Source organism: Gymnogyps californianus, chromosome 2, assembly GCF_018139145.2.
Source record: "Gymnogyps californianus isolate 813 chromosome 2, ASM1813914v2, whole genome shotgun sequence".
NCBI classification, from domain to species: domain Eukaryota; kingdom Metazoa; phylum Chordata; class Aves; order Accipitriformes; family Cathartidae; genus Gymnogyps; species Gymnogyps californianus.
Genome location: NC_059472.1, coordinates 157,072,155 through 157,087,973, shown reverse-complemented (window position 1 = coordinate 157,087,973; position 15,819 = coordinate 157,072,155). Strand labels below are relative to the sequence as shown.

General features: G+C 40.6%; 1 protein-coding gene across 2 annotated transcripts in view; it reads right to left on the bottom strand.

Moving 5' to 3' along the window:
* The window catches only part of ESYT2 (extended synaptotagmin 2), an 88,946-nt gene extending 74,536 nt beyond the window's left edge, over positions 1-14,410 (bottom strand). For both annotated transcript variants that reach the window (XM_050890654.1, XM_050890655.1), the window contains exon 1: positions 13,952-14,410. In XM_050890654.1, the coding sequence (XP_050746611.1) occupies positions 13,952-14,308 (357 nt within the window). In that variant the 5' untranslated portion in view covers positions 14,309-14,410. The remainder of the gene's footprint in view (positions 1-13,951) is intronic.
* Between the last annotated feature and the right edge of the window lie 1,409 nt (positions 14,411-15,819).

The window sequence follows — 15,819 nt, the reverse complement described above, 5'->3', positions numbered from 1 at the left end:
GCAAGCTTAACATTCATCTACGTACGACATTTTTTTTTTTAAACTAAATAAATTGAAGACTTTTGTTTTAACTGAATAGTTGAAGATCTATTTGCCTACGCAAATGTCTGCAATTAAAAGCAACTTGTAAACTATGTTGGAAAAAAATCAAAACAGTCTTTGGGATATGTATTTCAATGTCTCATTCTCAATGTTTTCTTTTATCCACAGGAGCTCACATAGTTACTTTCTGTTAAAATAGTGATATCTCAAATCCCACGTCACTGACTACTCTGAGCTGCTCCAAATCAGAGGTTTTCTCCATTTCACTTAGTGGGAGATTGCAATGTAACAGCTTCACTTATACATTGCATTCTTCGCTAGAGTATGACAGACAGGAATGTTATTTCCATGTGCCTGGCAATGCAAATAATCACAGCAGCAGAAAGTAGAGCTGGAAGTTCTTCACTTTGATTGCTGGAAGAAGAAATCAGAACAAATGAAAACGTGCAAGATGACTGGGGCTGTCAAAAAGAAAAACCATTTCCCCAAGCACTGCAAGTCTCAAGCAAGAAAGCAAATGACCTTGTAAGTTCTTACAGGTTACATCTAAACTAGAAGCTTGTGTTACACGGGAATCAAGAATCACAACTTTACAGTAGATGAAATTCCAGAGTGATTTGTCAGAGCTTAAAATCCATTAATTTTAGGAACACTGATGAACTAATCTCCTCTCTCTGGCAAGTGGATACATTTCTATGGCTTTTCAATAAATTGAAGCTTAAATTATATTCTATAGTTTTTCAGCTTGCACCCTGAGGACACAGACGTCGATGTTATTACAGTGTGCTGGTTTTGGCTGGGATAGAGTTAATTTTCTTTGTAGTAGCCAGTATGGGGCTATGTTTTGGATTTGTGCTGAAAACAGTGTTGATGATAATACAGAGATGTTTTTGTTATTGCTGAGCAGTGCTTACACAGAGTCAAGGCCTTCTCTGCTTCTCACACCACCCCACCAGCGAGTAGGCTGGGGGTGCACAAGAAGTTGGGAGGGGACACAGCCGGGACAGCTGACCCCAACTGACCAAAGGGATATCCCATACCATATGATGTCATGCTCAGCATATAAGGCTGGGGGGAAGAAGGAGGAAGGCAGGGACATTCAGAGTGATGGCATTTGTCTTCCCAAGTAACCATAATGCATGATGGAGCCCTGTTTCCTGGAGATGGCTGAACACCTGCCTGCCGATGGGAAGCGGTGAATGAATTCCTTGTTTTGCTTGTGTGTGCAGCTTTTGCTTTACCTATTAAACTGTCTTCATCTCAACCCACGAGTTTCCTCACTTTTACCCTTCTGATTCTCTCCCTGTGCCACCGGGGGGAGTGAGTGAGCAGCTGTGTGGTGCTTAGTTGCCGGCTGGGGTTAAGCCACAACGTACAGTCAAGGATAAATGCTTTAAAGCAACTGTAAGTAAAAGCTACAATCACTTTCATCCCTTTAGCAGAGTTTCACTTCAAGCGCAAATGCCTCCACTTCTTACTCCAAAAACAGTTTTACAAAATATCTGCCAAATATTCTACATCCCAAATACCAAACTCAGTTGAAGTGAAGATGAAATTTTGGATGTCTTCAGCCAGAACCAACACAGACTGTCCCCCAGTATCCCACAGTTTTCCCATTACCCATTTCCCAGGTAAATGTTTGAGCATCTTCAAAAATTGTCCATTAGCCCTTAATGGTCCTGTCTACACTTATTCCCAAACAAGAACTGCCCACTACAGTTCCCTCCCACTCCTGCGTAATATCCAGAACAACACTGTGCAGACCCTCTCCCCAAACCTAACAGAGGTTTAAGCACTAGCAAAAAATAAAAAAACCCAAAATTTAAAAAAAAATGTCAGGTATATACACTTGTACTTCCATTGACAGCTTTGTCAGAAGTATTGTTATGGTGTTACTAGTACAACAGAATTCCTTCCTAGCTCTGCCAGAAAACCAAAAAATTCAGTATAAAGGAAGCGGGTACACCAATAACGTGTGTGCTGGAAGCAAATCACTTAACCCTGAATTATTGTTTTAAAAGAACACTTCTGTAGTTCCTCATCTCTCATATAGTAAAATTAAAGTTTGTATTCTTATATGAGACATTGATTTGTAAAAAAAGTGATTTCCAAATCAAATCTATTTTCAGGCTGTTACTATGGCTCTGTGTGTAATGGATTACTCTAATGAACTAAAAAGGAAGAAAAGCCCCAAACTTCACTGGGTTGGTTTTTTTTTTTGGTAAATCAAAGCAACAAAGTGAACAGATTGCTAACATTTTTGCTATTCACTTTAGAGAACTCATGAAAGATAGGACACATACAGGAAAGCAACTTCAGACTATAATTGCAAAACTTTCAAAACACAAAGGAACTGAAAAAAACAATTGTTGGCAAATATGTCTTCTGTTATACATCTACGTTAAGACCTGAAAACAACATAAGCACATATTATAGGCAACTTTTTAAAAAGCTTTATACACAGCCAAATTCAGTAAAAAATTAATTCTCATTGTAAAGACTTATATGAACAAGACAGAAATAAGAAAATTTATTTTATCAAAGGAACATGGACAGTTTAGGCACATTCACATCAACACAGTACAACACACCCTAAAAAGAAAAAAAAAAAAAAACAAACACACACCAACATCACTTTCAAAAGCCCCAATATTTTCCCTAAAACATAAACCAAAATAAAGACTATCATGAACAAATAGAGAACAAGAAATTACTATAGTTCAAACTAATATATCAATCACTATTGAAAATTCTTATAACACATACAAGTCAAATGACTGAACACTGGTTTTTTTTGTTCCCCCCGTGAAACACTCTCTTATCATTTCCTGGCTGCTATTTGACATTTAACTGGCAGAGGGTGGGTGGGTGGAAAAGCGTTCTTTTTCTATTTCAAGTATTTTAGGAGAAAGTCATTGGGCAAGGAACATAGCATTTTAAAATATAAATTTAGTCTGGATCATAAAATTGATTACTAGATTAAGACAACTTCCTAGCCACACATACAAGAGAATTTAGTTCAGCATTCTAGTTCAACAATTAACAAGATGAATCAATAGACTGGGGAAGGCAGGAAGAGACTTGCCTCAACACAAATTACAATTTTTCAAAATTCTGGACCAGCAAGCTTACTGTACTAGGAAATATTAACAAATTAAGACATTTCCTCATTTGAAGTATCATACATTCATTACATTTAACAGTCTGCGTGAAACATGCAGACAGATCAAACTTGTTAACTACCAGCAAGTCCTGAGAGTTTGCTCTATAAACCTGCACAAAAACTCACAGCTCAGAGCATGTCTTGTAACACTCTTCCCTGCAGAAGAATGCCACAAGAGTTCTTGTTGAGTTTTTGGATATAAAGTTGTATACTTATTCACTACTGTTTTTCAAAGCTGACCTAGTTAAGAGTCTATAGAATATGCTATGTGAAGAAGGGCATCTGAGATAGCACAGATACATTTTTTATATCAAGCTATGCAGATCTGAAATAAGGCATGAAGAACCATGTATTACAAAGAAGCAGTAATAATGCCTAAATATAAAGCCAACTATGAGCTTCCTGAGCTGATAAGTTCCATCTGAGTTCCCCCCCACAATCCATTTTTTTTAGTAAGCTATTTTAAAAATGAACTCTCACAAACTGTAAGAGCAGAAGTGTGGATCATAATATTGCACAATTAATTCAAATCGGAACAATTAAGGTTTTATAGCTACCTTCAGGCCCAAACGTATCTTGTGGTTACGTTTAAATATGAAATAGGAAGACACTGCATTTTTAGAGATTCACCCGCTTTCTTCCCACCTTCCTTTTATGGTAGCCAGTGATGGGATACAAGACAATGGATTGTCAATACATTTAATTTCTCATTCAGTGTTACATCTCTCAAAATCTTCCTGAAGGAAACTATTTCAGTCAGTTTGGATAATTCATGTGAGCCAGTATCTAACCGAAGGAATGCAAACAAAGGTTATGAAAACAACAGTGTAGAGTCTGTACTAGACCCTCTCAATTAAAGTCTTCATTAAAACAGATGCAAAAAGGTATGTTATTTACATCACAAATATAAATCTCTTAGGTGAAAGTGCCTGCAATTGAACTAATGTAAACTTGACCCATGCTGCTATATGATAAGGACAGCCAAATAACAATGTAATGCTTGTCTGTCATATGACAGTTATTTTCAGCCAAGTAAAACTAGTTTCATATTTCTAGTAACAACTTTATGGTACATAATTCTAGATTGCTTCAGCTGAAAATCGTTAGCCATGTTTCAAATTTCCAGTTCCTAAGGAGAATTCTGTAGTCACATCAGGGTGTAGCAGACAAAATTTTGTGCAATGACTCATTATACGGAAACAGTCGTCTTCCAAAGGTTATTTATATAACAGAAGTTCCATTTCAAAAATTGTATGTTTTAGCAATTTGCTGCACATAATTTTAATACTAGCTATTTAGCTGACAGGCATCTGAATGACTTAAAAAGTCTCACTACCTCCCACAAAACACCCCTCTAAAGATAGCCATCAATTTTTTTTTTTTTTTTTTTTTTTTTTTGCTAGTACACTTAATAGTTAAGCAAATACTGGTATTTTATGCAGAAAAGGTTTCTTACCATTTGTAAGCCACAACTGGAGACTGAAAGCTAATTTAAATGACAGCTTAAAACAAAAACCACAGAATAATTCACGTTGGAAGGGACCTCTGGAGCTCATCTGATCCAACCACACACTAAAAACAGGGCCAACTTTTAAGTTGGATAGAAGTACTGAGAGTTTATATGTTTGATGATTAAGTACGTTAACAGGTCTGTTGAAACGTTATAAAAGAACTTGGATGTGCTACTTGACATTATAAACTTCTCAAGTTCAAACTTTGCTTCCCCACAAATACACCTCAGCAGTGTTATTTGCCGCTTCTTTCTAAGAAGGTCCTCTTCATGCAGGCTATTGTTCCATTTCACTTTAAACCTGACCACAGGCTTCCATAACCTCCTTTTTGTAGGCACTAGCACTTGTGCGGTTGCACAGTAAACTAACTCAAGGAACTGATCCAGCTGAACACTAAACCTGGCAAAAAACTTACAATTAGGCGGCCAAGTAAATTCTAACGCTGGCACAAGAAGGCAGTGGGAAAACGCAACTGGATGCAGAAAACCCTTTTTGTCAGGAGCACACATCTACTTTGTTTTGAAACTGCAGAATCATTCTCTTTGACTATTAAACTCCCTGATTCTCTCTGCAATAAGTGTATTTGAATGCAGAGAAAAGCCTACAAAGCCTACAAATAAAATTTAGGGATGCCGTTTATACATATTCTCATTAATAAGGAACTGTTAGTAGGAAGAAGCTTTAAAATTCTCACTGCTCCTCTAACTTTTAACTATATCACAGGAAGCATATAGAGAGAACAAAACAAAACAAAAGAAAGGCTGCACCATTTAAATGGCAAAGAAGATAAGAACTCCACCAGTCTAACAAAGACAGGTACATGAAGCTTGGTAGAAGCTATTGGGAATAAAAACTAGAAGTAGATTGGGGATGGGGATCAAATGACTCTGCAAGAAGGCTGAGGAGCACCTCTCTTCCTCCTCCTCCCAGGCACCGTATCAATAGGATTCAAGAGGACATGGGACACAGATCCTCGCCTGAACCCTGACATAAAGACGGAGACTCAAGAGAAATACAGGACTATGTTAAGGAACAAGGGACCAAAACGAAGTATCTTGAGAAGCTGAGGTAAATGGAATGGACTTAACAAGGCCAGCATACTTGTTGAACACATGCCCCCAAAGTCAGGAAAGGATTCAGGATTCCTAAACCTCATGTTTGTAATGAAAATTCCTCATAAAACAAGTTTAATCTGGACTAAGTCTAGTCAATGGAGAAGAAACCTACTATTGCCCTCAGTTACTCCATTAGCTGATGTGGCAAGTTTGTATAACCTCACTTTCCAGGCCTGACAGTGATCCATTTTGTGACTTATTCTTTGATTGCCAGCTAAGAAAACTCACAAAACTTACATTAAAAACATAATAAAAGGAACAACTTCTGCGAAATCAAAACACAGAGAAGGTGGCAAGTACCAGAAAGAAAACAAATTTAAGTTGGCTCTTTATTTTCAAAAAATACACACACACATCCTTAATTACACTATCATCTTTCCATACTTGCCCCAGCAGAACTAGTCTCATCCAGTAAGAAGCCAAGGCTTCTTCAAAAAAGGTATTAAGACTGTCTAAGAAATGCAAGTGCTATCCAGATCCTCTCCTTCTTTTGCTGCAAAATGAGAAAAGCACTTAGTGCACGGCAGATGGGACTGAAGAAGGGTCCTGGGTCAGTTCATGCCATCTTGGGCAACTACAAACTCTGTCAAACAGATCAAGCTGGTAACTGCATTCCACCATTTCACGCACGGTCACTTTTAGCAAATTCTTGCTTTGATTCTTCCCTCTTATTGGCCATCCAACATTTTCTTTCTAAACTTTACAGAACTCTCTCCTCATCCAACTGAAACAAATCTTACCCAGAAATATGAAAGTGCCATATGACCCAAAAGTTATACAAATGATAAAATGCCAGACCTCCCTAAATACTTCAGTTTCATAATTTACTTAATTCAGTTGTTTAAAATAAAAACACCCTCCCCTCTTCTTATCAAAATTCTGTTTCCCCACTGTTCTTACTCACATTTGATTCTATGTTGAATACTCCATCTCTGTATATCCTTTATTTTCATTAAGGTTCACAAACACCAGCCAAAGATACGGATTTAATTTTCTTCTTTGAAGTGGTGCAGTATTTCCCCCGAACACGCAAAAGTAGCTCTACATATACTACATTTGAGATTCTGCTGGCCTGTCAAGCTTGGTACATAAAACTTAGAAGCTGACCCCTGCCAGGCCACAGAAAAGCTCCAAAGCTCCTGGTGGGGTGTCCATTCTAAACTTCCTTAGGAAAGGGCAGTATCAGATTTAATTTATATTATCCAGCAATAAGGAAAAACAAAGAGAAAGATGAGACTTCTGAGGTCAAAAAACTCTGTATCTAAACTGCCAGTGTCTCATACAAAATCTCTTATTTCTGTACTCCTTCCAGAAGGATCATACTCTTTTATTGGTTCCCTTGTATCTACATGTTGAAACATACCAAATCAATGGCATAGGTTAATTTATAATCATTAACTGTTGCTTTCAGAATCTGATATACTACTATAAGATTCTGACAAATTGGTTTCATACACTACAGAGGATATTTAAAAATTAGCATTCTTTTAAAACTTCATATTTTAAAATAAGTTTTAAAAACAGCTTCCACAAACCCACACTTCAGATTCAGTACAGACATATGGTCAGCAAAAGATTGCTGCAAAGCTCAAAAGAAGTTATGCTAAAGGCAATTTCAGCAATTAGGGAACCTTTTCAGTGCTATAATTAGTGATGATTTGATAAATGGGAGATAAATAATTTGATTTATATTGCAGCTTAAGTCAAAGATTTTTATCTTACCAAAAACAAAATTCTGCCTCTTCTTTCATTTTAAAAAACAAGAACAGGACACCAAAGAATTGTTTTGAATACTTAAAATTTCTAGAACAGGCTTTCAGTACTAAAAACTACAATGAAAATGTTTCAACAATAACCCTGATTCATCTTCCTATTTCCCATCAGGCTCTCATGTGAAATTAAAAAAAATAAAAAAATAAAATCTTAGAATGCATATCCAACCACACTCTGTGATGTGCCAACAATCTCAAAAAGCAGGAGTAATTTAAAATGAGAAGAATCTTGTAGAAGAGGCAGAAAAGGTCAACTGCTACTCTAGACTTTTTTTTCTTCCATAAAACCCCAGTCTTTACTGACAAGATCCTTACGACTCCCACGTTTGCAAATATGGCTAAAGCTGGGCCAGCCTTTATATGCAAAACTATTCAGGTATGGAAACAACACTAGCAAACTAAAATGCAAACTAAAAAAAAAAAAAAACCAAAAAACAAAACTAGAAACACTTGTACACATCTTCCTTAGTTATTCAGAGAAACAGCAAATTTAAAGAACACTTAGCAGTAGTCCCAAAACTCAGTAATAACTGTCATGTAATATCAATTTGTTATATGAAAAAAGATTGTATTATGCATACACATTTAGAAGGCCTGTGGCACCTAAAAACAGTTCAAGAAGCATACTAATACTTTCAGGTTAATATTTTTCTTTAGTAGTTTGATAGCATGTTCATAAAAATCAGTTCATCACATGGCTTTCTACCGTAAACATTCTGGAAAAGCATCTTTATTATGAATCACATAGTGATGCTTACCACATTACTACGTGAGAGAATGTGTTATGTGACAGACATCATCTCAGCATACTTTTAACAGACTACATTTGAAAACTTTATTTGAGAAAAAGGAAGATACGATCAATTGTCCAACATCAATGCCTTTTGTTCCTCCGGTTCTCCATTCCTAAAACCATCATTCACCTGCCTCTTAACTATGGGGTACTCTTGGAAAGTCACCCAGGTTACCTTCTTAACTACAAGAAGTAATACTGAACCAAATTAAAATTCTTCTTTAAAAAAATAACAGGAAAAAAACTAACTACAAGAAAAAAAATAAAATCACACAACCCACAACACACATGTATTCATACATGCACTATGAGGCACCTAGAACAGAAGGCAGTTTTGAAAGAAAATAATCAGGCAGAAGAAGGACATGGACTTCAGTTGTTAAGTACTCACAAGTTATTATTCTATTCTTATTCACACCCCTTCATACTTTCCAGATGCAGGCTGGCAGCCTAGAGTATACAGCCATCTGCAGTACTAACCATATAAACTGATTAGATCCAGCTTAGCATTAAGTAGCCGTACATGGAAGTAATTTTTCTTATAAATCACTCCTTGGTAAATTCAATCTAACATGTTCAACTAACATTTGGAGAAAGGATCAGAAGAATGTGTCACAATGCCTCACAGTCTTCCTTTTCATATTTTAGTATGTTGTATAAAAACACACCTACAATTCCTACAGCTACAGTAACAACAGCATTAACCAAAGGTATAATTAGAAGTTAAGGGTAAGATTTTTTTTTTCTATGGCAATTAAAAACACATATTGTATTGCAGAAGTCCACTTGTTTATCAGGTTTACTGAGTACATACTTAACACCCATCAGCAGGGATTCTTTGGAGATTCCTGTCCTGAACTATCAATCTAAGATCCAGTTAGCAAGTTTGATTCCACATCATTAAGAAATCTTCATATCAAATACACACAAGAGAGTAACCACCTCAACCTTCTCTGCAGAGGTCATTCAGTACACGATATGACCCTGCAGTTAGAGCTATCTAACCATTTTTCTTCCACAAACACTGTTTTTTACTGATATTGGGAAGGCAGACCCAAAGTCTTTGTCGCTCTAACCATATAATTGGAATATTTGACAAGAAGCTCATGGAGGGGCTTGGCGCAAAAGAAAAGGTATGTATGCATATTTTATTCTAACACATGAGCCTACAAATAATTTCATTCACAATTTCCTTTTTCAGACATGCATTCTGAAGTCTGCTTTTACTCAGAATGGTTCCTCATCCCTTAAACACTAGCAGTTTGTTCAACTTTCAACACAACATTCAACTAAGAAATATGTATGCAACTACCATTGAAGTCACGCTTTACTGAACATCACCATTGCAAAAACACTCAACAACCATGAGTTGATGACTATTTTATTGATTATTGTACCTATACATCAGCATCTAGTAAAAAAGGTACATGCTGACATTATCATGTCACACCCTATAGGTGTAGCGGTGGTATAGCAGTTCAATGGTAATTCACAATACTCAGTCTGCAAGAATTTCATACAGCTTCCCAAGAGATAGAATATCTACCAGATTTCTTTACAATAAGACTGTAAATCAGTTTAGTTAAAAAAGGTGTCTTGACACCTATTTAGGTTTAGGCAGATTTTCTCTTTTTACCTTAAGTAGATGAGAAAACAAAACAACAAAAACAAAACCCTAAAAGTCACTCCAAACTAGAGCAGAAACTCAAGCGAGTCTGTAGGACCCAAAATGCTACAGCAGACTTGTAATTAATGTTTTAATATGGCATTACTTTTACTACGATGATGTACAGTATTTCAGTTTCTGTATAATACATGGTTAGGGATACAGAGAAAATTGTCTAGATCTGTTTTCAGAATCAATTATTTAAAGATGCTAAGATTTGTTCCTATTTTGGTCTCCTGCTGATTGCTGACAGACTGCACACAGATACAGCTCCTGGTACCAGGCCAAGTTTACAATTAATCTGGGGAAAAGAATTCAGCATGGCTTTTTATCTGTATGTTGAAAAAAACAGGAGTCAAAGTTTCACTTATCCAAAAAGATGTCAAACATGATATGTTGGCATGTTATAAGTGTCACATTAAGCAACCAAGAACCCCTACAATGGCAAAATTAGATTAACTGTTTTGGTTGTTCTGAGAAAGAACAAAGTAAATTTGTTATACCACTTAGATTATGAAATTCCATTACTGTTTTAAAAATAGAATGCAACATGATACCTGGCCTTTAAAAACTGAAAGTCCTGGTTTCCTATCTTCTGTCCTCTAAGTAGTGATACTTAAATTACCACTTTCCTTAAATATGTTTGCATCTTAATGACATTCATTCCAGTATAAAATACATCTAGTGTATAAAAATGTTGCTAAGAAAGGGGAAATGTCGACTTTATTTAAAGACCATTTTGATCTCCAATCCTTTCTCATTGTAAATTCTGCTGCCTAGTTTTAAATGACTTGGAAAAGCACCCACCTCTGCTCCCTCCCACCCCATATAATCAGTGACATCTTCCAAACACACAGCAGAGCTATAACTACATGTTAGCAAGTCTATGAGTACAGATCTTATTCTTTTAAGACTGTAAACGAAATATTTTTTAGCATATACATATTTCTTTTAAATAATTCAGCGTTGACATTTTAAATAACATAGCTTGTAGTCATGTTGAATTAATTCATTTTACATGCACAGTACAGAATATTCCTATTGTATAACCACCTGCTTATGGAAGAAGTAAATCTAATTTAGGAAACTAATAATCAACATTACAAACTCCAGTGTGATAGCACAACAGTATCACTTTCAAATAGTAACTGAGCATATTGCCAGCAGAAAAATCTTAATTCATTGCTTCTGCAATAACCACTGTCTTAAAAATGAATAACTCAATGCAGTATTACTGAATACTTCACATGAATCACTAAAGCAGCAATCAATCCCAAGGTAAATGGAGGGGAAGGAAATCACACCTTACATACGTTGCTGCTCAACTAAAGTTCTTTTCCAATCAAGAGCCCAGAAAGATACCACATGTCAAATAAGTGTTTGGGATGTAACATAATTTTAGTTGAAAAAGGGTTTATTGCATCTCAGTTTCAGTCCCAGAAGAGTAAAAAAAAAATCTTATATTTAAAACACAGCACTGCCCTACTCAAGTAATTTGAAGTCTATTTCCCTGACCAGAAACCAAGGGAACATACTCCAGTTTGGAGTTCACATTGAGATGGATAAACTTGATACCTATTAAAGAGATGTCAGGCTCCATATACCATCCAGTAGCTCTTATTTGAAATATGATTGAAATCCATGAATCTTCAAGACAACACACATAGAGCAGAAGGAAGGAGAACAGCAGTTTTCCAAGGCACATTACAGAGGCAGCAAAAAGACTCATATAAAGCTTAATGACTATGACAGCAGACATTGAAGACCACTTTTGATTTAAGTGGGCCTTCAGTTCTCCAAAGACTTCTGTTTTCTAGACTGCATTTCATCTGGAAGCTACATTTATTTGGAAGCATGACACTTCCAGAATATAGCATATATGTCAGCAGAAAGAAAAGAACCAAGACCTTTAAAATTTAAGAACATGATTAAAAAGGGAAACAAACAAACAAACAAAAAAAACCACAGAAAAACCAACAGTGATTTACAATACGTCTGCCAACTGGTGTATCAGTTTTGGGGAAACCCTGCATATTGATCAGTTGCTTTCTCATAATACCATACAATATGCAGGTGTTTGCAGCCAGCACTCATTCCTCTCTATGATTTTTTGCTTCTGACTTCAGTCAAGAGGCCCCTTTCTAAATCTTTAGTTATTTGGATAACTCCACACAGGAATTAATTGCCATTTTATCAAAGGTAACAAATTGTGACTTAAAATAAAATTTACACATGGCACTAAGCTTGAATATCTACTGCTTAGTTACTAGCAGATAATTATATACAACCCTCCGCAACAAATCTAGCTTCAATTCATTTTAAATGCATCAAATCAGAACACTTCCATTATACTGCTGCATGGTTACAGAAAAAAACCCCACCACTACAACACAGAGCTAACATAAGAGCTATTAATCACATTATTTAAGACTCACATCTCAGCTTCAAGCTGTAAAACCACTTCATCTCTCTTAAACACTGTCCTCATTTTTACCATGACCTTCCACTAGAACTTGGGTAAAAGATATGAAGAAACAGGAGCAAAAATGACTCCCATCTCACACCTACACACTATATTCTCTCCAGATGTCTGGAACTCCTATAACTTCCTTAGTAGAGCTAGGACAGGTCACATCAGGTATAGCAATTTGAGCACATGAAAACAGCTACTTGGACACTTACCATCGCGACACTGCTCGATGCACAGTCACTGCAAAGAGTACCTAGCAGAAATGTGGATGGCTATTACTGAGGAGCGGAGAGTAATCAACAAAGACATCACACGGAAAGATTTAGCAGAAACCCTCAAGACTTCTGGTATGGAGACTAAGAGAGCAGCAAGCTCTGCACAGCAGATCACCAGGGCAGACCGAGACATACAGAGGCCTGGATGAGCACTGACACGGTCAGGCGGCTGGCTGTCAGCCGTATTTAAAAAATTGTTAATCCTCCAAAGTAAAAATTATGAAGAAAAGGTATTCAACTTTGAAGCTGAGTTTCAGCTAAAAAAAATAATAATGGTAGTTCTAAGACTTACTAGAAAGCCTGAAACTTTCAAAGGAAGACTCCACTTTCGAAGAAAGCCTTTTAAAACCAACCACAGCAACGCACAAATAAGGCCACTACAGCCTCTTTACCTTAGTCCTCATGTCACAACCCTGAAACCAGCCAGAAACACCACCTCATTTTTATGTCACTGCCTATTAAGTAACACTCTACCGAAAACTGTAAAACCGTTAAGATACCGCTTTTGTCTGCCTCTAATCTCAACTTTTTAAGAAAAGGTTCCTGCCCGAGTGGCGAGATCTGTGTGCCGTAGAGACCTCGCTACATCCAAGACGTGTGCGTCACTGACATCTAAGGGGAAAAAAAAAACAATCCCTGAGGTAAAGTTTATTTCTGCGAGGGAAACCCCGGCCATGACAGGTTCGGTGCTGCACGGCAGCGCCGCTGGGCTGTCACCACACGGCAGACGCGGCCGCCTCAGCTGCCGCGGGTGCTAACGGACCAGGTGGCCGCGCCGTGGCGGGCGGGCGGGCGGCGGGGACAGGCCACCCCGGCGGAGGAAGGGTCCCCTTGCCCGCCCACGTCCGGCAACGCCGTTCCCGCCGCTAGACGCCAAGTCTCGAAAGAGGCTGGCAAACCGGGACGAGTAGCCTAGGGGCGCGGGAGATGCCATCTCCTCATCCCCTTCCTCCCGCCAGGCCGGCTCTGGGGCTCCGGCCTGTAGCGAGCCTCTTCCCCCGCAGCCCGGGGAGGAGGTGGCCGCCCCGGGGGTGGGCGTCACGCAGCTCCCGGGGTAGTGACAGGCCCCAGCCCGCCCGGCGGCTGCGCTGCCCGCCGGGCGCGGGTGCTCCTTCGGAAGCGGCGAAGGGTGTTGGCCACTCACCCACGCAGGCAGATCTGCGGAGGAGACGCTGAGCCGCACCGCCTCCTCCTCGTCCTCCAGGAAGGCGAGCGCCCGGCCCAGGCGGGAGGTCTTGCCGCCGCGGTGCCTGCGGATCCAGAAGAGCCCGCACAGGGCGATGAGGACCCAGCTGAAGCTCAGCCCCAGGTAGCCCAGCACATACACGGGGAAGATCAGCACGAAGCTCCTCGCAAACTGCGACACCAAACCCGTCACGTCCACGCTCAACAACGGCGGCGGCGGCTCCGGCACCGAGTCCCCAGCCGCCGCCTTCTCCGCGGCGGCGGGATCCGTGGCGGACCCCGCGCCGGGGGACTGCTTAGCCGCGGCCCCGCTCATGCTATCGTAGCGGCGGTTCCTACTGCTGCTGCCGCTCCTCCCGCTGCTGCTGCTGCTGCTGCTGCTGCTGCTGCTGCTGCTGCTGCTGCTGCTGCTGCTGCTGCTCCTCCTCCTCCTCGGGCGCTGGCTGCGAGCGGGCAGGGGGGCAGGGCGGCGGCGGCGGCGCCTCGCATCCTGCGCCCGGCCCCGCTCACCGCGCACCAACACCAACCGCCGCCCGCTTCCGGGTTCGGGGCGGCCCGGCCCAAAGCGGCGCCGCGGGGAGGGTGGTGCAGCGGGGGGCGGGTTGTGCCACCGCGAGGAGGCGCCTCGTCCCCAGCCACCGCTATTGGCGCCCGGCGCGCCGCACGCCCGCCCTCTCTGCTCCGCCGCCTCCCCCCTCCCCTCCGCCGGGCCCGCGCCGGCGTTACTCTCCCTCACCCTTCCCTTCTAGGCCTGCCCTCGGAAGCGCGGGTTCGCCCTGCGCGACGGGATCCGGGCCAGGAGGAGATTGTCGCCGACTCTCGCCGAGCTCTCCTCACTGCCGCCGGGCCCCACCGTCGCCTCGGACCCCCCCCCCCCCCCGCCCAGCTTCGCTTGCGGGCAGCCAGCCCAACAGCCCGCCCGTAACGGCCACCGGCCATCGCTGCTTGGCCTCGCAGCAACGAGGGGGGCGGGAAGAGGGAGTGCGACTCCGGGGGTCGTAACAAGGAAGTGGGCTCTTGCTGGGTGGCACGAAGCAGAACCCGCTTGCCAAGGCCTTAGGGACCGCGAACGCGCTCGTGTGTGCTTCCTCACGGGCAAACCACACCATCTCCCCGTTCCCTTTAGTCTTGTGTGTGGCTGAATGGCTTCTACCTGTTGCACCCTTCAGTAACAAGCTTCGTATTTTTCTTGTTCTCTCTTGAGGGATATTATTAAAGGACCGACTGATCAATGGCTCAGAGGAGCCAAAGGCGGGCACTCCACTCCTTAGTTACAACAGGTGTTTTCTGAAGCTCTGCTCACACATCCTCAGATTAAGCGGGCTCCTCTGTCATCTTGTTAATACACAGGAGTACCTAGGGTGGCACCCACGATCTTGGGATTACACAAGCCCTGATCTGTGGAACTAAAAAAGCTCATTTTCTACAGGCTTGTCTCCTGTATCCCTTTAACATAGTAACACCTGGTTCCCACATCATTCCTCCTTTATCTTTTCAGTAATTTTAATGTAACCACCAGTTTCCTAAGGGGCAGCTGTTGCTTGTCCTTAGCTGTGTGCTAAGCACTTGCTGATTAAACTCGGCATTTACCAGGAGGTTTTTTATTTTTGGCTTTAAATAGCTAACCTTTCACTTAGTTGGAATGAGGGTCCTTTCTCCTCTCTTCAGCTGCCAATTTTCACAAAATTTGTAGGACTTTATGAGACTAGTATTTGCAGGCACAGAAGAGGGGAGAATGAGTTTAGCCCATAGGCTGAGAAGTTATGAAAACACATACAAACAGACAAATAGGAAAGCTGCACAAGCTTCATTTCCTTAAGAAGGGAA